This window comes from Chiloscyllium plagiosum, chromosome 24, assembly GCF_004010195.1.
Source record: "Chiloscyllium plagiosum isolate BGI_BamShark_2017 chromosome 24, ASM401019v2, whole genome shotgun sequence".
NCBI lineage: Eukaryota > Metazoa > Chordata > Chondrichthyes > Orectolobiformes > Hemiscylliidae > Chiloscyllium > Chiloscyllium plagiosum.
The window spans coordinates 41,514,120-41,541,289 of NC_057733.1; the positions used below are offsets into that span (position 1 = coordinate 41,514,120).

At 41.0% G+C, this 27,170-nt stretch overlaps 1 protein-coding gene across 14 annotated transcripts in view; it reads right to left on the reverse strand.

Moving 5' to 3' along the window:
- Window positions 1-1,007: 1,007 nt before the first annotated feature.
- LOC122562210 (inward rectifier potassium channel 16-like) overlaps window positions 1,008-27,170 on the reverse strand; it is a 130,383-nt gene continuing 104,220 nt past the window's right edge. For 13 of the 14 annotated variants that reach the window (XM_043714904.1, XM_043714899.1, XM_043714905.1 and 10 more), the window contains one exon: window positions 1,008-2,695. In XM_043714904.1, coding sequence (XP_043570839.1) covers window positions 1,349-2,566 — 1,218 coding nt within the window. In that variant the 5' untranslated portion in view covers window positions 2,567-2,695 and the 3' untranslated portion in view covers window positions 1,008-1,348. Of the gene's footprint in view, window positions 2,696-17,376; window positions 17,603-27,170 lie in introns of those variants that run through there. The other variant, XR_006315265.1, reaches the window with a different exon arrangement.

Genomic DNA, 27,170 nt, shown 5'->3' on the forward strand with positions numbered 1-27,170 from the left:
TGGGCTTCAATATGTCTTTGTATTGTTCCATTTCTTCTGCTATCCCTTTATTATCCAACAAAATTTAGGGGCATCATAGTAGCTCAGTGGTTAGCACTGCTGCCTCACAGCACTAGGGACCCAGGTTCAATTCCTAACCTGGGTGACTCTCTGTGTGGAGTTTTCACATTCTCCCCATGTCTCTGTGGGTTTCCTCTGGATGCACCGGTTTCCTCCTACAATCCAAAGATGTGCAGGTTAGGCGAACTGGCCATGCTAAATTGCCCATAGTGTTCTGGGATGTGTAGGTTAGGTGCATTAGTCAGGATAAGTATAGGAACATAGGGGAATGGGTCGGGCTGGGTTACTATTTGGAGGGTCGGTGTGGACTTGTTGGGCCAAAGGGCCTGTTTCCACACTGTAGGGATTCCATGATTGAATATACCTATGGCTCCAGCCACAAAGGAGTCAAATGTATAGAAATTCATAGCAGTAGTCACTTTCAAAGTGACATTGTTGCTTGCCTATGAGTTTGTAGTTGAGGCTGTAGCAGGCAGCAGATTTTAGAAAGGACTTCCTTAGTGAAGCAGAGAATTGGGACACACTGTTCCTCACTGAGGTTCAGATAGGAGAATTGTCCCTTGAATACCCCACCTGGATATTGCCCCCTGCTGAGAGCCTTTCACCCCCATGCTCCTCCAACTTGTCCTGCTCTGCATCATTCCTGTTTATTCTTCTGAGAAGCAAATGGTTTGTGGAGAATCTTTGAAGTCACGCCAAAGGTCTTCAACACATGCCATACTAGGTGTAGTCTTCAGGAACTTTAAACACTCTGGAAACCACAAAACACTTCTAAACTCACAACAAGAGCCAGTACAATTCAATCCATCATTAACCTAAAGTGATTGATTACTTTGAGTAATGCTAGTCAGGTTTCCTTTGTGCTGCTGCTCAGTGAGGTGTACCCGCCTAAGTGCCAGGTGGAGAGAGAATTGCCCACAATGCCAGCAATAAACATTTGAAGTTCATTGTTTTCACAGTAACTATCTTTTAATGTTTTGATCACTTGCATCCTCGCCTTTTGTGCAAGAAAAATTAAGAGAATGATGAAGTGTTATAGTTTGATTTGTAAGAATTCATCATTAAAACTAACATAGAGGATGACAAAAGAGTTTAGAAATCATTCTATCTGCTGCTGACTTTATCCATTAATCCACATTTCTGAATGTCTTTAAATCAGAATTACAAAAGTGCCAGTAGCCAATTTGTTTCAATTCACCCTATTCCTAATAACTATTTCCCCATTTTACTGCTGTTAAGAACCCCAGTGCAGTGTTCAGAAAGGGCACTAGCAATAGTAAGGCAAGAATCATAGTTCTGACTCCATAGAGAGGTTTCTGAATGTAAATTCCGGCTTTGGGTACACATATTGTTCTTCACCGTTCTCTCCATTGCTATTTGGAATGACTGTGCTCTCACACTTTCCATCTTCACTGTCCAATCCAGCTACCGTGAGGACATTGATGCTATGTTCTGGTGTGGAATACAATTCCTTGGCACTGCATTCTGGTGTTGTCACTTCTTGAGTTTTGTGAAACTGGGAATAGTTAACTTTATAGTAACTTGGCTTGTCTTTGAGAACTTCATTAAAGCGGTGACCCCATAAGATTTCCAGAGGAGTGTATGAACTTCGAGACTGATGAGTATTACCTGTTGAGTCCTCAGAATAGACAAATGTAACTATGATTTCAAAGTCACCTTCAGCTAAGTCTTTCTTACTAAGCTCATAGAGTGGACTGTTTTCATTGATTTCATGTACAATAGTGACAGGACTAATGAGAATGATATTGCCCGTGACTATATACAAGTCCTGGTATTCCATGGACAGCTTATTGTCGTCGTATTCCTTAAATTGGAGTAATTGAGCTCTAACAGTACCCTCAATGATATGACTCTCACGGAAATCTCCAATACGCCACATCATGCATAGTTTCCCATTTCTTACTGCTATCACTGCATTATTACTAAACCTAATTGTTTGAGCTCTCTTTCTGGCTTTAGACATTTTGGCTACTACAACACCAATGATAAAGGTGTTAATTAAACAACTTATCACTGATTGGAAAGTCACCATGGAAACAGCAAAAGGGCACTCTTCTGTCACACAGCGAGATCCATAGCCAATAGTTGTTTGCGTTTCAATAGAGAATAGGAAAGCAGCAGTGAAGCTGTGAACTTCAACAACACAGGGCACATGATTTTCTTCTTCAATCTGCAAATCTCCATGGGCAACCGCTGTGATCCAATAAACAAAACCGAAAAAGAGCCATGACAATATATAGGACAAGGAGAAGATCAGAAACATTTGTCTCCATTTGAGATCTATGAGTGTTGTGAAAATGTCAGAAAAGTAACTTTCCCATTCGCCAAATGCACGTTTAAAATGGATGTTGCAGTTCCCATCTTTGCGGAGAAACCGTTTTCTGTATCGTCTTTTGTTGACTTGTATGTAGCAACCATTTTTTAGAAACTTCCTATGATCATCTTCAGAACTCACAGTTTGATAATTTAAATTGATGAAATTCATTTTCAACCCTTCTGTTATTGTTGATGTTCTGACTTGCTCAGAGCTGCTTGAAAGTTATCTTCAGGGAGCTTGATTCTACTAATTAACTTGTCCAAGGAGGTAAATGTCTCTTGTTGTAATCATATAGGCCTAGAGGAACAAGATAATAAATGTCAGTTTAACACACTACAAACATTGATTTTGACAGAATTCCACAGTGTCCAATATCACAAAACTCCTTCCACAGGATATGGGAGAATAGCAATATTGGCAAATGTTGTATAAATCTTCGAGGAGAAAGTGAGGACTGCAGATGCTGGAGATCAGATCTGAAAATGTGTTGCTGGAAAAGCGCAGCAGGTCAGGCAGCATCCAATGAACAGGAGAATCGACGTTTTGGGCATAAACCCTTCGGGCATAAAGTCATACACCATAGAAACAGAACCTTTGGTCTAACTCATCCGTGCCAACCATGTTTCCTAATTTGGAGATGCTGGTGACTGGTGTGTACAAAGTTTAAGATCACACAACACCAGGTTATTGTCCAACAGGTTTAATTGGAAGCACTAGCTTTCGGAGCGCTGCTCCTTCATCAGATAGTTGTCTGATGAAGGAGCAGCCCTCTGAAAGCTAGTGCTTCCAATTAAACCTGTTGGACTAATGCCTGGTGTGTGTGATTTTAAACAGGTATCCTAAACTGAACTAGTCACACTTATCTGCATTTGATCCATGTCCCTCTAAACCTTTCCTATTCATATCCCTGTCCAAATGTCTTTTAAATGTTGTAATTGTTCTTGCCCCTACCACTTTTTCAGGTAGCTCAACAACACTTCCTCCACCTTAATCCTCAACATTGATGCCATGCAAGGCTGCATACTGTGAGATATTGTGTTTTAGGTTTCCTTTATTAACTCACTCACCAGCTCACAAGGTCCATTAATACCGGGTTGAAGAGTGTGGTGCTGGAAAAGCACAGCCAGTCAGGCAGCATATGAGGAACAGGAGAATTGACGTTTCTTCATCAGGATAAAGCATAAGCTTCATGATAAAGAGCTTATGTTTGAAACGTCGACTCTCCTGCTCCTCGAATGCTGCCTAACCTGCTGTGCTTTTCCAGTACCACACTCTTCAACTCTGATCTCCAGCTTCAGCTCACTTTCCCCCATTAATAGTGGGTTCCCGTTCATTCATTCATAACTCCTTTACTAACCCACTCACAAGCAAACCCTGCATTCCTGTTTCATTCATTCATAACTCCTTTACTAACCCACTCACAAGCAAACTCTGCATTCCTGTTTCATTCATTCATAATTCCCTACTGTAACACAGTTTCATTCATTCATTCATTCATAAAGCTGCAGTTCTATAGCATATTTTACTACCAAATCTAAAACAATCCTTTCTAATCAAAACAATCCTTTCAAGCCCATTACTGCATTTTCACAACTTATCAGCCCTTACTACATGCAGTATTTACCTCTGAATAAGTGTAGCAGACAATACCATCCCCATCAAGTCTCCACAAAACATTATAATATTAATCAGCACTTACCAACCACTTTCTGGACCTGAATAGATTCCCCAATTAGTAAGTACCTGTTAAATACTTTTTTAACTGGGCCATTATCCCTTTAAGAAACTAATTGACAAAATAGCACTTCCATGAAATTGCATGAAGGGATGAAACTCACATCAGCAAATAGTAAATAAATCTCACAATCCGTTGCAGTAGTCATTTTAATATCCTTTTTTTAATTAGGTACAGGTACAATTTCTAACTTATTTAGGGCATATAGGCCTAGTATTTTTACTAACATTTACTAACTAAAAAAACAAAAGGAGTAAAACCTCTTAATTATGTAAGCAGACCAGACAGACACTGTTATTCCATCAGAAGTAGCAGCCTGCATTTAGCAAATTTTAACCCATCTCATGTCTCCCAGGACAGAAGCTCTTCAAACCTTTGTGTACTACAGATAAAAAAATGTACCATCATAGTAATGGAATTTTAATATATGTAAGAACTGTGTATAAAGGGGCTCTTGAAAGAACTGTATTTCAGGATTCTAGTGTCACCTTGAACTTGTGCTGTGCTGTGCTGCTGGTTATTTTTGCCACTCACTGATTCCAGTCGTTATTTGAACACGATCCCACAGTCCTCAGCCCCCAACTGTACTCCTTATACACTCACAACTGTGTGGCCAAATTCTGTCCCAATCCCATTTACAAGTTTACTGAAGACACCACCATTGTAGGCCAGATCTCAAACAACGACAAGATGGAGTATAGGGAAGAGATTGAGTGTTGAGCAGCATGGGGTAAAGACAACAATCTTTCCATCAATGTCAGTAGAATGAAAGAGCTGGTCATTGACATCAGGGAGCAGAGTGGAGGCTACGCCCCTGTCTGCATTAATGGAGCTGAGGTGGAGATGGTTGAGAGCATCAAGTTTCTGGGAGTGATGATCACCAACAATCTGACCTGGTCCATCCACTTGACACTACGGTCAAGAAAGCGCAACAATGTCTCTACTTCCTCAGGTGGCTAAGGAAATTCAGCATATCCGTAAAGGCTCTTACAACTATTTATGGATACATCATCGAAAGCATCCTATCGAGATGCATCAGAGCGCGGTATGGCAACTGCTCTTCCCAAGATTGTACAGTCGTGATCACAGCTCAATCCAACAAGCAAACCAGCCTCCCATCCATTGACTTCATCTACACTTTCTATTGCATCGGGAAAGCAAGCAACATAATCAAAGACACTGCCCAGCCCAGTTATACTCTTTTTCACCCTCTTCCATTAGACAAAGATATAAAGGCTTGTAAGCATGTATGAACAGATTCAAGAAAAGCTTTCTTCTCCCTGCGGTTATCAGATGTTTGAAGGGATTTCTTTAATGTTCTCAAGTATCCCAGTACACGTGATAGCAATAAATCAAATCAAATCAAATCAAATCAAACCAAACCAATCCTCTGTGTGAAAAAATTGCCCAAAAAGACGTTGATTAGTCACCTTATCCATGCCCCTTATGTTTTTATAAATCTCAGTAAGGTCACCTGTCAGTCTCCAAGTGTCCAGTAAAAAAGTCCCAATCTATCCAACCTCTCCTTATAAACCAAATCCTCTAATAGCAGAACTGTATTTACAAATATGTTTTTAAATCTGAATGATGAAACAATACAAATTGTAAAAGAGTTGTAATTCATATTAATTTTCTATGGTGTAAAGGAGACTATTTTTAAAGATAATAGACAGATGTAATTTCTAGTGTTTTCATTCTAAGATGGTGGGTTGAGAGTTCAGGGTGCAAACCAGGAGTTAAGGTCAAAATCCAACACTTAGAATGTAGTGTTGAGCTACATTGTATTGGCAGACATATGGTGAAGACTTATAATCTATCAGTATTATTTGCTAAGTTCTAAATTGGAAGTAAATAAGCTTTTGGTTCCCCATCCTGTGAAAATGAGATTTTTATTTGCCGAGTTAAAAACTCGTATTTTTGTCAGCTTTTCTCAAAATCATATGACTTAATCGAAATGACCAGCCAAGTTACCTCATGAGATAATTGCTAAAATGTAACCAGAGACTGATGGAGAGGCCAGAGGTCACAAACAGCTTAAGTTCAGCACATAAGGTCCATACCAGCAGATGTGCTGTTGATCAGCCTCAACATGTTCAAAGTTAGTGTTTAATGGTAATAGTAAAAACAAGTTTTAAAATGAAGATTGGAGTAAAATGGGGTTGAATTCTCTAAAGGATATTGCTGGGATAAAAGATTGAATCTATCCTTTGCTGGTGATGATAAGATCTTTTCAAATGGTCATTTTTTTTGTTCTTTTGTGTCATAAAACTATGTTCTTTTGTTAAAAGTACATTGACAGCCTCTTGAGAATATGTTTCGTGACCAACCACAATGGTAACCAAACTGAAAAGTAATTAGTGTTTTGCCCTATCAAGCCAGATTTCAATTCTGGAATCTGACTTATTCAATATTACCATCAGCTGGAATCATAATAGAAGCTCTATTTTGTAACCACATGTAATTTCTAGTGTTTGACCTGCCTCAGGAGATGGATCGAATTGTTCTCATGAGACTATTCAAATAACACAGGGTCTACTTCTGGTCAACATTCATCCATTATTTAACCTCACCAAAATAAATTCCATAATCGTTCACCTCATTTAGTCTTTCTGAGATCTTTTGTGTGTGAAACAGTGATTACCCTTCAAAGTATAATCAATTGACTACAAAGTTATTTGTGACAGACTGAGGAGATGAAAGGCACTATATTACTGCAAAGTTTTCCTGTTAAAAGGAAAGATCTGCCATTAAGGCATGTTAAGCCAAATGACCTCCTTCTGTGCTATATCATTGCACAATTGTATGATTCTGCGATAAAAAGATCTCAATTTTCAGTGTTTACACCATTCAGGTCTGCTTCACATTTTAAACATCTTTGTAGCATCAGTTTTACATTTACGTCACAAGCATGTTGAACATTTTGCAAGTGTTTCGAAATTAATTGTCTCATAATTTGGACTTCATTTATAAGTTCCTTCCTTTGAGGCAAATTATGTTAATCCCCAGAAAAAGCATATTTGATGCATAAATGGATTTACTTCCTCTATTTAATTCTTAAAACAAGCTGTGAGGAAATATACTTAGCACACTAAGGACATAACGTAATTTATTTGCTACAATTGTCAAACGTAAAAGTTGTGCCGTGTGTGCAGCAATGGTCTTATGGATAATATCACATTGATGTTTGACCAAAAAACTGTGTGTAAGTTTAATTGAGAAATTATCAGGGAAAAGTAGCAGAGTTATTGGAAATTCAGAGACCTGCAATAATAGTATGAATTAAAATCCCCTTATGACATCTGGGGAATTTAGAATCCATTAATATTGAGTTTTGGATCAAAAGGTAGTTTCAGTAATAAATACCACATAACTATTAACTTTCATAATGAGGGCAAATTAAAGATTTTTGCCTCTAGCCAAGTCAAGGTGAATCTGCCAGCCTCCTTGAAATACTCACAAACTTGGCTTCAACAGTATAAGCACAAACTTCCATCTGCTTTCTGCATGATGAACCAGAGGTTTACTGTCTCGATCCCTTTGCTTTGCTTCATCCTTTAATCCTTGAAAATTGTCCCTCTCTGAGGTTCGGTGATGCCATTAGGAAAACCTGTACCCTGGTCCTAGATTGACTTCCTGTGGATGATACCCTTCTCAAAATCCATCTCCAAGCCAACATGAATCACATCAACTTCAGATCAAGGTAGAAATGTTTATTAGTTATCCTTGACACATCCAACATAATTCTAATTTGGAATTAAATAGACTGTTTAAAGTATGACCATCTGCAAAACCTGATATTTGTAACACTTCCCTTCAACATTAACACCAACAGAGCACCCATTGTTGGAACAGTTGTTTAGACTATTGTTTACAGCTATGAACATCTCAGAGCTCCTTCCCAGGTACAGCTCCCTCATCCTTTGATCTTTAACATCAACGTACCAAGCGTGATGTCAGGAGGATTCAAAGCAGGTCACATGATCATTTTCATTCCTACATTTGACACTAAATAAAACAAAAATCCCAAAACCTATCAATCTTTAAATTTGTAACAACAACATGAAAAGGTAGAAGACAGACGGTTACGGGGAAGGGTTGCTTTTCAGAATGGATGCTTGTAAGCAGTGGTGTGCCACAAGGGTCAGTGCTGGGTCCACTATTTTTCACATAAATGATTTGGATGTGAACATAGGAGGTATAGTTAGTAAGTTTGCAGATGACACCAAAATTGGAGGTGTAGTGGACAGTGAAGAAGGTTACCTCAGAGTACAATGGGATCTTGATCAGATGGGCCAATGGACTGAGGAGTGGCAGATGGAGTTTAACTTAGATAAATGTGAGATGCTGCATTTTGGAAAAAGTAAATCAGGGCAGGACTTATACACTTAATGGTAAGGTCCTGGAGCGTGTTACTGAACAAGGAGACCTTGGAGTGCAGGTTCACAGTTTGCTGAAAGTGGAGTCGCAGATCGATAGTGATAGTGAAGAAGGTGTTTGGTATACTTTCCTTTATTGGTCAGTGTATTGAGTACATGAGTTTTGAGGTCATATTGCGGCTGTACAGGACATTGATTAGAATATTGCATGCAATCCTGTTCTCCTGCCTCTCGTAAGGATGTTGTCAAACTTGAAAAGGTTCAGAAAAGATTTAGATTAGATTCCCTACAGTGTGGAAATGGATGTTGCCAGGCTTGGAGGATTTGAGCTTTAGGAAAAGGCTTAATAGGCTGGGGCTGTTTTCCCAGGTGTGTCGGAAGCTGAGGGGTGACCTTGTAGGGGTTTATAAAATCATGGGGGGCATGGATAGAATAAATAGACAAGGTCTTTTCCCTGGAATAGGGGAGTGCAGAACTAGAGGGCATAGGTTTAGGATGAGAGGAGAAAAATGGAAAAACCTAAGAGGCAATTTTTTCACACAGAGGGTGGTGCGTGCATGGAATGAGCTGCCAAGGAAGTGTTGGAGGCTGGTACAATTACAACATTTAAAAGGGATCTGGATGGCTATAAGAATAGGAAGGTTCAGAGGGATATGGGCCAAGTACTGGCAAACGGAACGAGATTAGGTTAGGATATCTAGTTGGCATGGACGAGTTGGACTGAAGGGTCTGTTTCCATGCTGTACATCTCTATGATGCTGTGACTTTATTAGATCCTGAAGTCCTACTAAGTCCAGGCAAGTTCCTGAAAAATGTGAAGCATCTTTCATATTTTGGGATCTTACTTGAGATGACAATTAATTATCCTTTACAATGTGCAAGATTTGCCTTCAGTCAACTGAGGGCAAGAATATTTGAGAATCAGGATCTCAAACACAAAACTATATCATGGTTTACCAGGCAGCACTGATTCCCATGCTCCCCTGTGCTTCAGAGGCTGGGACAAATTACAGCAAATTTCTGAAAGCAGTCAGGACGTGCCCTTGTTGTGCTTTTGCAGGGTCCTCCAAGTCCAGTGGTGTAAAATGCCATCTGCAGAGTATCCTCACAGACCAACCCACCCAGCTTTGAGGAGCTAATGGGTCAAAACCAACTTTGTTGTGCGGATATGTCATTTGCCTACCTGGCAACAATCTCCAAAATTAACTGCTCTATTTTGAGCTTGGATAGGCCCAAATACATCCAGGAAGAGAAAACAGTTCAAGGGACACGTAGAAGAGATCTCTAAAAGGTTGCTGCCAGTTCATGGATGTTCCTGGCTTGTGACCGATCAGAATGCAGAAGGTGTATTCAGGAAGGCAGCAAACACATCAAGATTCTTCACAGGGAGTGTGCGAAGTTGGGATGTTGGAGGGAGCTTGCAAACCTGTGACAACACACCCATACAAGGATGCAAGCACGTGATAGCTGGCTTGAGGTAGCGTCTGCAGATTGAGCATCAGAACCACCTCACAACCTCAGAGTGGGAGCTGGTCACCTTCACTCCTGAGGGACTGCATCAGAGAAGAACGAAGGGAAGTTTCTATGTATTTTTTTTTGCATTCCTGCCACCACATCATGAGGCAAATGCATGCAGAAACTCCCCCAGGTAATGGGAACTTGAAAGGCACAGGACACCAACTGAAAACAAACAATTGTCCAGTTTGTCAGAGAAGAAGTATGCAGCCAGTCAGTCACCACTATTTCCATTGCTTATCTGCCAAGAGCCAGCTACTAGCACTATACAACAATATAATGTTAAATATTTCTTTTTTGTTATTGTACGCATGGTGATGACAGGAAAGATATTGAAGGATGTGGCTGATACTGACATGGACTGGCAGGAGACAATTTTTATCCCAATTTGCCAGCATGTTGCAATTCATTCTTAATGGGACAAGCTAAAGCTGAATCCAAATTTGGACCACTTACAGTTGGGCCAGAGAGAAAAAAAAAATCAGTGACTTATTGCAGTTGCCATGGAAAATGAAGCTGCTTTTAGCATTTTTCTAGATAGATTTCCAACTTTTATTTCTGTGAAGATAATAGTGGACTCTTTGCTACTGTTGCCATATAGGGATCTGAGTCATGAAGTTCAGTCTGCATTTGCATGCAGGAATTTTTAGCTCATTGTAAAAGAACTTCTTTATGACAGTGGACCACCATTGGAATGTTTTGTGAAATTATGCACATTCTAATTTCCTTCAGGCAGATTCCTGCCCAGTTCAACACCATTTATCTTAATGAGAAATTCTATGCGGAGCCAAACCACGAATAAAGCTCCATCTGGTCCCATCAGCATTTGACAGCATCTCCAGTTACAAGAGTGAAGCTAGATTCCTCACCTCTGCTGGGTCCACCAAATAAACAGTCTCAAAACAGAAACTCAATGTACCTGAAGATCCCACTCCAACTGCATGAAATGCATTTGAACAATTTATCCCGAGAGATTATCGTGTGAATGTAAACTTAAAATAGAAGGGAAGAAATTGGGCTTGAAGCCCAATAACATGGAATTCAAAACTTTGATTGTCTTCATTCAGCCAGTAAAATAAACTGAAAGGTGCAAAATGTAAGTGCAAGAAATATTTTATGCAGCATGACTCTGAAATGATTTTATTGCTCTAATGAGAAGCAGCTTTATTCACGATAGGATGGGGGAATGAGACAACAGTATGATATTTAAAATATTTCTTTTGCAGAATTGTATTCTTATGAATGCACTTAAGCCATTCAAAGCCTTCAGCATTCATTCAATCATTGGACATTTGCAAATGACAGATACATAAATATTTTGGAGGAAAGACTGGTTTTCCAGCATTCTTTAGCACGAGAGGCACATTCAAAAGTTGTTCTTTTTGAAGTCATTAAAAAGAGTAGAAAGGATGGGGTGATGGTGCTGATGGGATCAGACGGAGCTTTAATAGCATAGGTGCTACTTTTCCAGAGAGAACCAACCTGCTGAATATAGATGGTCTATTAACCCTTTGATGACTGCACTTTTGGTTGTGGCCTCAATTAAGAGGCCAATTGGCATTACTTTATTGCTACTTTAGACAATGGAAGCAAGTGGCATAATCTACACAGCCACTGAACAATGTTCTCATTGGTGAAAATGTTGGGCAATCCCAACTTTGAGGGCAAAAGGTCCCATAACTTAGCAACTCCAACACATTATTTGATGCTCCAATCCTGCATCCTGGAAACTGGGCACCAACATCTCAAAGTATATTCCATGGATAGTAACTGTATGCATGTGCCATCCACCAGGACCTCCAAGTCCTCAATGCAAAGCAGAGTTGCAATTTCCCTCCTTCCGAGATATCCAGGACAATTAGCAGCAACTGTGCAGGGCAGCTGCAGACTGCCAGCACTTGGCTGGGTGCACGACTGGGCTTTGAAGATGGCACTGGCCACAGCAATCCCAGGTGATCGTGGTAGTGGAGAGTGATTAGATTAGATTACTGATTAGATTACTTACAGTGTGGAAACAGGCCCTTCGGCCCAACAAGTCCACACCGCCCCGCCGAAGCGCAACCCACCCATACCCCTACATTTACACCTTACCTTACACTATGGGCAATTTAGCATGGCCAATTCACCTGACCTGCACATCTTTGGACTGTGGGAGGAAACTGGAGCACCCAGAGGAAACCAACGCAGACACGGGGAGAACGTGCAAACTCCACACAGTCAGTCGCCTGAGGCGGGAATTGAACCCGGATCTCAAGCGCTGTGAGGCAGCAGTGCTAACCACTGTGCCACCGTGCCACTGTGCCACCGTGCCACTGTGCCACCGTGCCGCCCACAAAGTGCTTCCACTTACAGGAAGTGGGAGATTATAAAGAACGGGAATGCCACAAGGGCACGGTGCAGGTCAGAGAAGGTAAAATGAGATAACTCACTGGCACCTGTGGAGAAAAAGCCTCTATGAAACATGCCAAAATTGACACTTTGCTGATTTATGGTAAGATTCATTCCAAGGGATTCAGTGCAGCTTTGCATGTTTCTCTAATTCTCTCAAACAGTCCACGTACAAAGAATGTACAGAATGTTATTTCTGTAGAATATTGGCACTAAAACCAATTTAAACCATTAACACTGGATTATCTCAGTTAAATTGATTCCCATTCTGCCAATGCCTTGATTTTAAATCTCTCACACTAGTTTTCACATGGCCTCACTTCCCCCTGTCTTTATATCTTTGTATCAATAGGGACAGAGGTAATAGAGGTGGTGGGGGGGAGTGCCGTGCTGATCAGGGATGGTATCATAACTGCTGAAAGGGAGGTCACCGGGGTGGGGGTTGTCTACTGAGCCAGGATGGGTGGAATTCAGAAACAGGAAAGGAGCAGTCACCATATTGGGAGTTTTCAATAGACCTCCAATAGCAACAGAGACACAGAGGAGCAGATTGGGAGGCAGATTTTGGAAAAGTGCAGAAGTAACAGGGCTGTTGTCATGGGTGACATCAACTTCCCTAATATTGATTGGAACCTCCTTAGTGCAAATAGTTTGGATGCAGCAGATTTTGTTATGTGTTTCCAGGAAGGATTCCTAACTCAATACTTAGGTAAGCTGACTAGAGGGGAGGCCATATTTGGCAACGAACCAGGTCAGGTGTCAGATCTCTCAGTGGGAGAGCATTTCAGTGGTAGTGATCACAACTCCTTGACCTTTATTGTAGTCATGGGGAGGGATAGGAGCAGACGGTATGGGAAAGTATTTAAGTTGGGGAGGGGGAATTACAATGCTATTAGGCAGGAACTGTTGAGCATAAATTGAGAACAGATGTTCTCAGGGAAATGCAGAAATGTGGAGGTTGTTTAGGGAGCACTTGCTGTGAGTGCTGGATAGGTTTGTCCCACTGAGGCAAGGAAGGGATGGGAGGGTGAAGGAACCTTGGATGACAGGGATGTGAAACAACTAGTCAAAAGGAAGAAGGAAGCTTATGTAAGGTTCAGGAAGCAAGGATAAGACAGGGCTGAAAAGGGTTGCAAGGTATCCAGGAAGGAATTGAAGAATGAACTTAGGAGAGCTAGAAAGGAGCATGAAAAAGCCTCAGTAGGTAGGATTAAGGAAAACCACAAGGTGTTCTACACTTATACGAGGACAAAGAGGATGGCTAAAGTGGGGGTAGGACTGATCAGGGATAGCGGAAGCAACTTGTGCCTGGAGTTGGAGGAGGTAGGGGAGGTCCTTAATGAATACTTTGCTTCCATATTTACTAGCGAGAGGGAGCTTGTCATTGGTGAGGACAGAGTGAAACAGGCAGATACACTCAAACAGGTGAATGTTAAGAAGGAGGATATGCTGGAAATTTTGAAAAACATGAAGATAAATAAGACCCCTGGGCCAGATGAGATCTATCCAAGGTTACTACGGGAAGCAAGGGAAGAGATTGCTGCGCCTTTGGTGATGATCTTTCTGTCTTCACTGTCCACTGTAGGAATACCAGATGGTTGGAGGGTGGCAAATGTTATTCCTTTGTTCAAGAAAGGAAATAGGGATAACTCTGGGAATGATAGACCAGTCAGTCTTACATCAGTGTTGGGCAAATTATTGGAGAGGATTCTGAGAGACAGGATTTATGATTATTTGGAAAAGTATACTTTGATTAGAGATAGACAGCATGGCTTTATGCGGGGCAGGTCATGCCTTACGAGCCTTATTGAATTCTTTGAAGGTCGAACAGTCGATGTAGTAGGCATTTGATAAGGTTCCCCATGGTAGGCTTACTCAGAAAGTAAGGAGGCATGGGATACTGGGAAATTTGGCTCTCTGGATACAGAATTGGCTTGCCCATAGAACTTAGAGGGTGGTAGTATATGAAAAGTATTCAACCTGGAGCTTGATGACCAGTGGTATTCTGCAAGGATCTGGGACCTCTGCTATTTGTGATTTTCATAAATTATGAGGAAGTGGAAGGGTGCGTTAATAAATTTGCTGATGACACAGAGGTTGTGAATTTGTGGATAGTGTGGATGGCTGTTGTACGTTGCAATGGGACATTGACAGAATGCAGAGCTGGGCTGATAAGTGGCAGACAGAGTTCAACCTGGAAAAGTGTGAAGTGATTCATTTTGGAAGGTCGAATTTGAATGCAGAATACAGAGTTAATGGCAGGAGGAACAGAGGGATCTTGGGATCCATGTCCATCGATCTCTCAAATTTGCCAACCAAGTTGATATGGTTATTCAGAAGGCATATGGTGTTGTTGGCATTCATTAGCAGGGGGATTGAGTTTAAGAGCTATGAAGTTATGCTGCAGCTCTATAGAGCCCTGGTTAGACCACACTTGGAATATTATGTTCAGTTCTGGTCACCTCATTATAAGAAAGATGTGGAAGCTTTCAAGAGGGTGCAGAGGAGATTTACCAGGATGCTGCCTGGACTGGAGCGCATACTTTATGATGAAAGGTAGTGGGAGCTAGGGTTTTTCTCGTTGGAGCGAAAAAGGATGAGAGGTGACTTGATAGAGGTGTACAAGAAGTTGTGAGGCAAAGGATGAGTGGATAGCCAGAGACTTCTTCTCACAGCTGAAATGTCTATCATGACGGGACATAATTTTAAGGTGATTGGAGGAAGGTTTAGGGGAGATGTCAGAGGTAGGTTCTTTACACAGAGAGGCAAAAATGAGGACTGCAGATGCTGGAGATCAGAGTCAAGATTAGAGTGGTGCTAGAAAAGCACAGCAGGTCAGGCAGCATCCGAGGAGCACGAAAATTGACGTTTCAGGCAGGAATGGTGATTTCTGATAAAGGGCTCCTCTCTGAAACGTCGATTGTCCTGCTCCTCGGATGCTGCCTGACCTGCTGTGCTTTTCCAGCACCACTCTAACTTTGACTCTTTACACAGAGAATGGTGGGTGCATTGGAATACACTGCCAGCCATAGTAATAGAGTCAGATACATGGGACATTTAAGTGACTCTTGGACAGGCACTTGAATTATAGTAAACTGAAGGGTATGTAGGTTTGTCTGAGCTAGGGCCGAAAGGACTGTTCTGTGCTGTATTGTTCTATGTTCTAATGTAGAGTCACTGAGTCATATGGCACAAAGAGGCCCTTCAACCCATCGAGTCTGTACTGACCTATTCACATTAGTCCCATTTTCCAACACTTGGCTTACAACCACGAACATTATGATTTATGCGTGTTATGTAAACTCCTCCAACCTTTGAAATCTCTGCACTCCTCCAATTCTGACCTCTTGCACAACCATTATGTTATTCACTCTTTCAGTGGTAACTTCAAGTTCTGACACCTTGACCGTAGTCTCTCGATTCCTTCCCTAATTGTCTCCATCTGTTTGCTTCTCTCTCCTTTCAGAGATTCCTTAAAACCTGCCACCTTGGTGATACCTTTGGATTGTCCTTTAAATCTCCTTATGTATCTTTGTGTAAATTTATTTTGATAAAACTCCTGTGAATCTCTTTCTAACATTAAAGTTCAAAATCCTCTATTAGTACAAGTTATTGGTGTACTATTGTGATCAAGCAATATATTCATATTCTGAAACTTGCGAAGAGTTCTTTATCATCAAGGCTAGAATTTTGACCTCTACAAGCATTTTACAAATGGTACAAAAGAGGAAGGATATCATTTAAATAACTTAAATTTTTCCCAGCATCACCAATAATATTTTGTAACTAACATTTGGAGTTTAGTTATGAAAAATTAATGGTGAACGAAGAATTGGGCAACAAAATGCATGTCACTTCCCTCAAACACTGAGGCCAATTGTAGAGAACTTCAAACCTCAGTTAGACTCTGATTAGTAATTACATAAAATGTTAAACTGCAAATATTTTAGACACATAAATGATGTTTTGTTTTCTTTATTAATCAATAGGATATAATCATTGATGACATGATCCGGCTTAATTACCTTTGAGAAAGTGATGGTGAACAGTTATTTTGAACCATTGCAGATGATATAACGTAGGTTAACTCACAGTATGTTCCACGTAGTTGACTGCACAAGAATTAGAGAATAGTTATATCTTTCAAGTCAGGATGCTGGTTGATTTGTGAGAAACGTGTGGTGTTGTGCTGTTCCTGTTTGCCTTCTGCTCTTATAGTGTCATAGAGATGTACAGCATGGAAACAAACCCTTCGGTCCAACCCGTCCATGCCGACCAGATATGCCAACCCAATCTAGTCCCACCTGCCAGCACCCAGCCCATATCCCTCCAAACCCTTCCTATTCATATACCCATCCAAATGCCTTTTTAATGTTGCAATTGTACCAGCCTCCACCATTTCCTCTGGCAGCTCATTCCATACACGTACCACCCTCTGCATGAAACTGTTGCCCCATAGATCTCTTTTGTATCTTTTCCCTCTCACCCTAAACCTATGTCGTCTAGTTCTGTACTCCCCAGCTCCAGGGAAAATACGTTGTCTATTTATCCTATCCATGCCCCTCATAATTTTGTAAACCTCTATAAGGTCACCCCTCAGCCTCCGACACTCCAGGGAAAAAAGCCACAGCCTGTTTAGCCTCTCCCTATAGCTCAAATCTTCCAACTCTGGCAACATCTTTGTAAATCTTTTCTGAATCCTTTCAAGTTTCACAACATCTTTCTGATAGGAAGGAGACCACAACTGCATGCAATATTCTAACAATGGCCTAACTAATGTCCTGTACAGCCGCAACATCACCTCCCAACTGCTGTACTCAATACTCTGATCAATAAAAGAAAGCATACCAAATGCCTTCTTCACTATCCTATCTACCTGCGACTCCACTTTCAAGGAGCTATGAACCTGCACTCCAAGGTCTCTTTGTTCAGCAACACTCCCTAGGACCTTACCATTAAGCGTATTAGTCCTGCTAAAATTTGCTTTTAGGTGGTAAGGATCATACATTTGGAAATAACGCTAAGGCAGCTTGATGAAGTGCTGCAGTGCTTCATGTCGATGGTGTGCTGCTCTATTTCTGTGCGTGGATGGTAGGCAGACTTCAAGTTGAAGATGGTGGTGCCAATCAAGTAGGTAGTTTTTGTTAGGGTGATGTTGGGCTTCTTGACTGTCATTGGAACTGCACCAGTCTGGGCAAAAAAGAGAGTATCCAGTCACACGTCTGGCTTGTACCTTGCAGTTGGTGGTGAGACTTTGGGAGTCATGAGGTGAGCTATTCACTGTACAGTGTCCGGCCTCTGCCCCACAGTTTGCTAATCTAGCTCTGTTTAAATAGCCGGAACCCAAGTATAAAGCTATAACAAATCTTAAACTCTAGATTAGAAACAAAAGGAGGATTTTGTTTTATATGCTTTTAGTATCCCCAGAATCCTTTTAAATAGTATGATCTTCAATGAGGTCCAATGTGCCAAAGGAAAACGGTGAATCATGCAGCCTGTAGAGGTTATGATCCTAATTCTATAAAAGAAGGTTAGACTCAATCAAAACAATAGTCTTTAATAGTCTTTCAGGGAGACTATAAGCTGAATGATCTGTGGTACAATTTAAATTCCATTCTGTCTTTAAGGTCCAGAAAGTAAGATATTTATGAAACTAAAGATGGGAGCAATGTTGGAGGTTTGCTACATTTGGCTACATGACCAGATTATGTAAACTCACCCTCCCACACTCTACTTTAATCAACACGTTAAGACTTAAGATCATTTATCTCCAATGTATTAAAATCCCATGTCTGGACACATTTCCTGTCTATAAAGCCTTTTTGTCAACCTTCCCCGCTATAAATTCCTCTGTCCACATTTGTAATGGAAACTGCTAATGTTAAGTTGTAGCCTTCCTTTGCCAGTATTTACCTCAATTTTGGAACCCCATCAAGTTGGAGGCAAAAGCCTGTGTTTCAACTGGCCGAATTCTCAGATTACACATAATTAATGACACAGAAACATGCGATTTGGCCCAAATGGTTGATATCATATTTATACTCTACACAGTAACAGCAAGGATATTATTAAGCTGGAGAACTCTCAGAAGAGATTTACCAGGATGTAGCCAGATATGGAAGGTCTGAGTTACAAGAAAGGCTGGATAGGTTGGGACTTCTTTTACTGGAGTGAAGGAGGTTAAGAGGTGACCTTACAAAAGTTTATAAAATCATGACGGGTATAGATAGGGTTCAAGGTTTGTGAGAAGATTTGTAGCTCGGATGTTCGTTGTTGTAGCTCTGTTCGCCGAGCTGGGAATTTGCGTTGCAGACGTTTCGTCCCCTGTGTAGGTGACATCCTCAGTGCATGGGAGTCTCCTGGGATGCACTTCTGTGATGTTTCCTCCGGCATTTATAGTGGTTTGAATCTGCCGCTTCCGGAAGTGGCAGATTCAAACCACTATAAATGCCGGAGGAAACATCACAGAAGCGCTTCACAGGAGGCTCCCAAACACTGAGGATGTCACCTACATAGGGGACGAAACGTCTGCAACACAAATTCCCAGCTCGGCGAACAGAACCACAACTTAGATAGGGTTGATGGTAGTTGTCTTTACCCTAGGATGGGGGATTTCAAGACTAGAGGGCACATTTTTAAGATGGGAGGAGAGAGATTTAAAAAAGACATGAGGGGCAAATTGTTTGCACAGAGGGTGGTTCGCGTGTGGAATGAACCTCCTAAGGAAGTGGGTACAATGACCAATGTTTAAAAGACATTTGGATAAGTATGCGAATAGGAAAGGTTTGGAGGGTTATGGGGTAGGAGAGGCAGGTGAGACTAGCTTAGTTTGGGATTATGTTCAACACGGACTGGTTGGACCGAAGGATCTGTTTCTGTGCTATGTACCTCTATGACTCTATGAGTTGAGTCCCACCCTAGATTATCCAACTCAACCTACATTCCTTTATCCCTCAGTATAGCTATCCTGCTTCCCCCTTTAATGTATCTGTGGTCTACACATCAAGTAGTCCATGCAGTAATAATGTTCACATCGTAACCACTCCTTTCTCCTGAAATTACCACCTCATTTGCTATTTAACTATTAAGGATAATGTGATATCCAAATGTTTCTGTCCGTGTAACACATTAATATGTTGGGTTAAAATGAAAGTTTAGAGGATGCCTAAAACATAGTAGCAGATCAGCTGCCTTTTTCTTTAATCATGGGATGTGGGTGTTGCCACATTCATTGTCCATAATTGCCCAAATGGCAGTTAAGAGTCAACCACATTTCTGTCGGTCTGGAGTCACAAACTAAACCAGGTAATGATGGCAGTTGAGAGTGTGGTGCTGGAAAAGCACAGCAAATCAGGCAGCATCTGAGGAGCAGGAGGATTGACGTTTCGGGCATAAGCCCTTCATCATCGTTCCTGATGAAGGGCTTGTGCCTGAAACGTCAACTCTCCTACTCCTTGGATGCTGCCTGACCTGCTGTGCTTTTTCAGCACCACACTGTCAACTCTGATGTCCAGCATCTGCAGTCCTCACTTTCTCCCAGGTAATGATGGCAAATTTGTGAAATGTTGGGTTTTTACAACAATTGGCATAATTGTCATTAGATTCATTTTTTAAAAAATTGAACTTAAATTTTAATAATCTACCATGGTGGGATTTGAACAATACTAGAATGGAGGGATTTCAAGTCTAATTACATTACCAATGTATCGCCAGCTCCCCTAATACAGCCTCCCTGCTTGAAACCTCTAATTAAGAAACTGGTTTTTAATAAACACACAACACTGCTCACTGTGTTGCACCTTCTACCAACTTTGAATTTTACTCATATGTTCATATACACTTTCTGAATTCTAATTTAATAAATTTCTACATTCATAGTTACAGTGGAAATTGTCTATGCAAGCTCCTTACAGGACAATTAATCTTCCAGGGGGCATCCCATTCACATTTGCACCTCTTTGAGTAGATAGTAATTTAAATTAATCATACCCATTTGTCTCCAAACAAACAAAAAGCAAAACGCTTGACCTTTGCTTGTAAATGCAGTGATTCTGCTGGAAATGGGTCTGTGCACAGTAGCAAATATACAAGGGTTCGCAAAGCCACAAATCTCCAGAGAAAGACTGTTACCTAGCCTGGTTCAAGAGTTCATCAGAAAAAATTATGATCAGTCTCTTCTCCAAAAGATGTGCCCACAAAATAATAATATTTAATGCCAGGTCTGAAGTGAATCTGTCAAAAGATGCCAAGGAATGCAGGTAAAAACTTTATTGATCGGCAAAGTGTTGGATGATTTATGTAGTTCGCAGCAACTGTTTGAAATTTAAGGGCAGTAATGGTATGTGAACCCTTGGCAAAAATAAAAGCCTCACTATACACAAAGGAAAGGTCCTCACCTTTAACATTCCGAAAAGAGATAGCTCCCTACAGACACCGGAGGCTCTGGTGTATTTATTTAAAATGTATACAGCACGTTATTTACAGTAACTTGCCTTGGTGGCAGAAATGATGAGGCAATGTGATTGTGCAGCGACACATTTAGCACTTCCTTAATTTCTCAAGTGAGACAAGTGCTGCTTGTAAATGAGGTACAGCTTGCTATACAAACTACTCACTCTGTGGTTAGCCTTTGTGCAATTTTTTTGTTACTTGTACTTTTTTTAAATAAAAGAACACACATTAAGCAATTCTTACTTTCAGGTTGGTTGAACCGACTTGAAATTCTGTTGATAGGAAGGTGAGCTTTAGCTATGACTGAACAAAAGGCTAAAAGAAGAGTAAACTTTTCTTTTTTAGGTTAAATGTCTTGTTTTACTCTTGATATGTGGAATGGAACTAAATGAAAATCATTTTATATATATCATTAATTCGAACATTTCATATTTGACTACTTCTTGTCACTACATATAGAATGCGTACTTTGTTCGTACTAAACAATCTAGTTTTCTGCAGTTATGTTAAATAACTCAAAACCTCTCAATTCACCCCTCCACAAATAATGACCAACCTTCTTTTTAGTAGTGGCAACAGAATAAATACTGGTAATTATTAACTATTCAGTGGGAAAAGGAACTTCTACTTATCATTAACAAGGACAGCTTTCATTAGATTTTCGATATCCTGGCTCTTCAATTTCATATCCATTGGACACAATGTCAGCTGTATCTCTGAGCTGGAAGTTTATGGTTCAACTCTGAGAGTTTGAATACAGGAATCAGTGACACGCCAGTGCAGTACTGATGTGTCACTGCATTGTTTCAGGTGCAATCTTTCAGAGGAAACTTTAAACCGAGACCCTGTCATCTGTTTGGGTGGATTTATCCCTGATGTCCTGACCAACATTTATTCCTCAAATAATAGCGCACAAAAATCTTCTCTTTGTCATATTTCTGTTTGTGAGAGCTTATTATGCACAAATTGGCAACTGCAGTTCCTGCAGGACAGCAGTGATGACAGTTCAGAAGTATTTCACTGACTGTACCGCAGTTTGAAATGACCGTTGGTCAAGAAGTATGCTGTGTAAACCTGAGTCTTCCTGTTCGCATTGTAAACAGCTATGTTTGCCAATAAAAAGTTTACAAAGTTGATGGTTACTTGAGAGCACAACATACCTGGTCTTCCTTGATGCCATCTAGCACTTTACAACATTATGTTAAACCTTTTGTACCTGCATTTCTCTTTAAAACCAGGGAGAAAGCTGATAATCTTTACCATATGCGAATTTTTTGAGTTTCTCCTTAAGCAAACCGGCCTTTGGAGATTGATTCATTATTGAATCATCTCATTTCAGAAGATGAAAAATCTCGAGATCTAAGTTTTGGAATTCGGGTTTTGTTTCTTTCGATGCTTTGGTAATATCTAATAGATAGGCTCATCATGACAGAATTGCTATGTGATGTTCTCACTAAGCTTGCTGTTCTTCTTTATCAAGGATATTCCGGACCCCAAGATTCTGACAGTTCTCCTGCTTTGTGACGTGAAGGTTGATGCTTGTTAATCATAATGCTGAACCAATCAATGTCTCTATGGCATGTCCCCACTAGTTCCTCACATTTGATGAACTGGACACTGGGGCATGCATTTATCATAACACTACACCACCAGCAAATGTTCAGATCTCCTTCACCCACACATTTCCTACAGCAGTAAGTGATTTTTGAGGCACAGATAATGACTTATTTCTGGGGATTTGGCTGTATGTCCTTTCATGGAGGGCAATTAATAAAACAGCATGGTGCCAAAGGAGGTTCAGCCAACAGTTATTGCAAACATCATTACAATTCATAACTTCACTGAAATCTTCTTTTCAATGAAATAAAGTCTGCCAACAGAGGAGAAGTAATTCCTTCTCCATCACTTTAACATGTAGGGATATTGCCTCAAGCCATTATCCATTTTACTGCGATCAGCAACAAGAACAGAGATTGCTGAAACAACGCAGCAGGTCTGACAGCATCTGTGGTGAGAAATCAGAGTTAACATTTCAGGTCCCATGACCATTCCTTAGAACTGGCTTTCTTTCAGCTTTTACTGTGATCTTTGCACCTATGTCAACTTATAGCCACAGAGTCATACAGCACAGAAACAGACACTTCGGTCCAACCAGTCCATGTCCACCATTTTCCCAAACTAAATATCGTTCCAAACATTCCTTACATGCTTATCTAAATGTCTTTTAAACATTGTAACTGTACCCGCATCCACCACTTCCCCTTTGAAGTTCATTCCACATGTGAACCACTCGCTGTGTAAAACAATTACCCCTCATGGCTTTTTGAAGGATATAAGCACATCAGAAATGGAGACTTTCCAGAGGACTCTACCCTTAACAAAGAGAAGAAAGCACCATGTCAGTATCAATCTTATTACAAAACGTTTCAAAATTCGTAAGCTTTGTGCTCTTCCTATCTCTTTGCTTTCCCTGGGTAGTTGCACGTGCTTTATCCCTGTTTTCCTGACATCTGAGCTTCTACTGGGTTCCACTTTACTGCCAGGATCATGTGAAATGGTTGGCTGCTCATGCCTTGCAAAATGCTCATGGTACTCAGGTCGCCATTGTCTCAAAGTAGCTTAATCCTGATTGAGTAGGGCTGCCACCTGTATCTCTGGTGTTTGCTTCTGGGTTGTCTGGTTTCACTTCTCACACTTCATTGGCATAGCTCTCTGATTTCTCATGTATTGCAGTTCCTAGAAACAGCTTTTTTTTTTAAAACAACATTTATATTTAGAAACCCAGCGAGGCTCAGGATCCCAATTTGCTAACAAAAGGAATAGCTGAGGGGAAGACTTGAGGGATATCGTTAAGCTAAGTAATGGGGAAGAAAAAAGGGCAGATCATGCTGATAAGGTTAGATATGATAGGTCAGGGAAAAGGCTGATGTAGAGTATAACTGCAGGCATGGACAGGTTGGGGCTGAATGGCCTGTTTCTATGCTGCAAATTCTGTTTGATTTAAAATTGAGAGGTGTTGCCCGAAGGCATGAGTTTTGCTTTCTCTGAAATGGCACCTGGCTGAATAAAGGAATGCAATCATCTATTTGGATTCACATCAGAGGTTATAAAGAAGGATTAGCCAAATTCACTACAGCCATATTACATCTAGGAAATGCTGATAATACCTTTCATTATAGTCATCGCTCAGTGATTCAGTTTAAGACAGGATCATGCTATAACCGGATATTCTTCCAAATGTTAATATTTTAAATACGATCAAGAGGATCAGTTCTGACCACCATGCTGGAACGTAACCAATGTGGTTTCACATTAAAAAAATCAACTTGTAATTCAATGACATCAATTGCCATATTTATCATAACAGATTGATCTCATCCTGCTAATCAAAGCTGAAAGGGAAACTTTTGAACAAGTGATACTTGTGTAGATATCTCTGGTGGCCCTGGGAGATTCTGCATCGTAAGCAGGGTATGAAAAAAAAATGCAGGGCAAATTGAATAATAAAGAAAACATCACTAAATGGTGCTACATGGTCTCCATCTGAAATATGTGCACTGTACTCTCATTTTGCTGTGGTAAATATTTGTAATGATATGTTTCAAGCTGATAGTTAAACATGGCTTGGATTTAGTAACATAATTCAAAGGACCAGCTGTACACAACCTGAGCCAATTCTTTTTTCTATTTAATTAGGCTGCACGCTTTTTAAATCGACTTATCTTTTGCTTCCTTTAAGTTCCAACTGGGTCACCAGCAAGGAGGATAAGATTCGCTGACCTTTGGACTTGTTGATACACTGCAGAGAATAGCGAGCTGTGGGACTTACTAAATGTGGAGTTTGACACCGATCCACAGAGATGCTGCAATCAGCATCACAGACTTCCAGACAGTGGAACGGATTAAAAGAAAACTGCTAAAAGGTATAAAATGTCAGCTGCAACTGAACCTCACAGATTAGGAAATTAGCTACCCATTCCAGCAATACATGCTGCTGTTCTCAAATAATCTATGTTACTACTGTTATGGCAATCAATCAACTTCCTGCAAGTCTATTCTAGTGGCACAAGAGAGGTAAAGTAAATATCTGAGCCCCTTTAGGCTTAGGCCAATGAAGCTATCCTGAAAACTAGGAAAAGTAGCAGTTTGTAAGGTTAATGTGGACCTCCTGTACCTGCAGGAGCCATCAGTGAGATTTGTCACCATCCATACTTCTCATCTGGAAAGGCAGACAGCATTCTTACCTTCGCTGAAGTTTCACTGTGAAGCCGAAGTTAAAAAAAGATATTTTTCCGGATTCTCTACTTCCAAAAGGAGCCATTTTACCTACAGGCAAGTTCTGTATCACCTTCGGATTAATTATCCCCTTAGAGCTAAATAGCCAATAGATGAATCCACGGACGCTTCAAACTTTAGCGAAAATGATCTGCCAGGGTCTTTGAAAGATGTGAGTGATTCTTGGGAAACATCCCTGACAAGCACAGTAGAAAAATCATCCTCCAGCCCACTCCTTATCAGATTGGCAAGGCTTGGTAGGCACTGGCAACTTACTTACATGAAGATCCACTGAGTCATGTTATTTATTGCCCCAGCCAAGGTCAACAGATATGCCCCACATTAAAGCACCAAACTAAAGCTTTCCTGATGCCTTTGCAAGGGTCACACCCATTTTAAAGTGCATATGCAATAAATGTTGTTGATTCATTTCTCACCCAAATGATCAACCCTTAGTGCTTTCTTCCAAACAGTGTTTACTGCCTTCACTTGCTGCTACAAGATGATAACCTCGTGGCACCAGATTGTTGTTTCTCATGTGGGCACCCTCAAGGTGCTCCCACCCAATGTCTGATAGGTGTTTGAGTGTGTGAGAGCCAATCGCAGGTTGCTGCCCATCTGTAGCTGCCAGAGCAGTGTTGCCCAGCCTTGTTGGCACTATAGCAGCCTGATTCGAAGGGTGCAGGATGTGCTGACATCTCTTGAGAAGACAGTCTTGCCACTTCCATTGCACTACTGGTGCTCCGAGGGAGCACTGAGAACAGTGACTCCTTCCAACTGATATGATCCACCGATCTCACCATTAGTTGGCCTAGCAGCAGTTTTAGCTCTGCCAATGTACATCAACCTACATTTGTATGGATTCATAGAAACAGAAGATTGTAGCAAGAGTAGGCCATTTGATCCTTTAAGCCTGCTCCACCATTCAATATGATCACGGCTTATTACCAAGCTAATCTCACCCTTGCCCACATGTCCTTGTATTCATGAGCCACAAGGGCTACATCGACTTCCTTCTTGAAAAACATAATGTTTTGGCCAAAACCACTTCCTAGGAGAGTGAATTTCACAGATGTAGACTCTTCATAAGAATCTTACCAAATAAAATTTGGCAGGTTAGTCGTATAGATTGCTTTGGAACTGGTGATTCAAAGGACTCCCTTAACCCAACTTCACAGAGCAGACAAAGGTGTGCTCTGTTGTGAAGACCTAGTAGAGTATTTGTGGAAATGTCTACATGAGTAGATTGCAGAGGGGAGATGATACACAGCAACTGGAAGAAAACTTCCCCGCACTCTCAGCAAAAGCGCTGCAATGCCTTGGCAAGTCTTCTGGTATGTGTCTCAAGAGCTCATGGGAAATGAGCAGTTACTTCTTTCTGCTCCCACCCTTGCAGCATCCTGCCCACCCTGAACCCACTCCAGCTTAAAAATCAAAATGTTGCTTTTATGCAGAATAACACCTGCAATTTTCCTTACAAGCACAAGACAGAACAAGGACAGGACGGCATAGTTTTAAAGTATTTTATGAAAGAAGTAAATGCGAGGTAAAAATAAACTTTTTCACATAGAGAATGGATAGAGTCTGGAATGCACTGCCTGGAAGTGTGGTGTTTGAGGCATTCATGAAGGCATTGGACATTTTTATAAATAGTAACAATGTCCAGGGCAAAGGCAAGAGATTGACATTAAGTTACAATGAAGGAGAAAGTGAGAACTGCAGATGCTGGAGATCAGAGCTGAAAATGTGTTGCTGGAAAAGCGCAGCAGGTCAGGCAGCATCCAAGGAGCAGGAGAATCGACGTTTTGGGCATGAGCCCTTCTTCAGGAATGAGGAACGTGTGTCCAGCAGGCTAAGATAAAAGATAGGGAGGAGGGACTTGGGGGAGGGGCGTTGGAAGTGCGATAGGTGGAAGGAGGTCAAGGTGAGGGTGATAGGCCGGAGTAGGGGCGGGGGCGGAGAGGTCAGGAAGATAATTGCAGGTTAGGAAGGCGGTGCTGAGTTTGAGGGATTTGACTGAGACAAGGTGGGG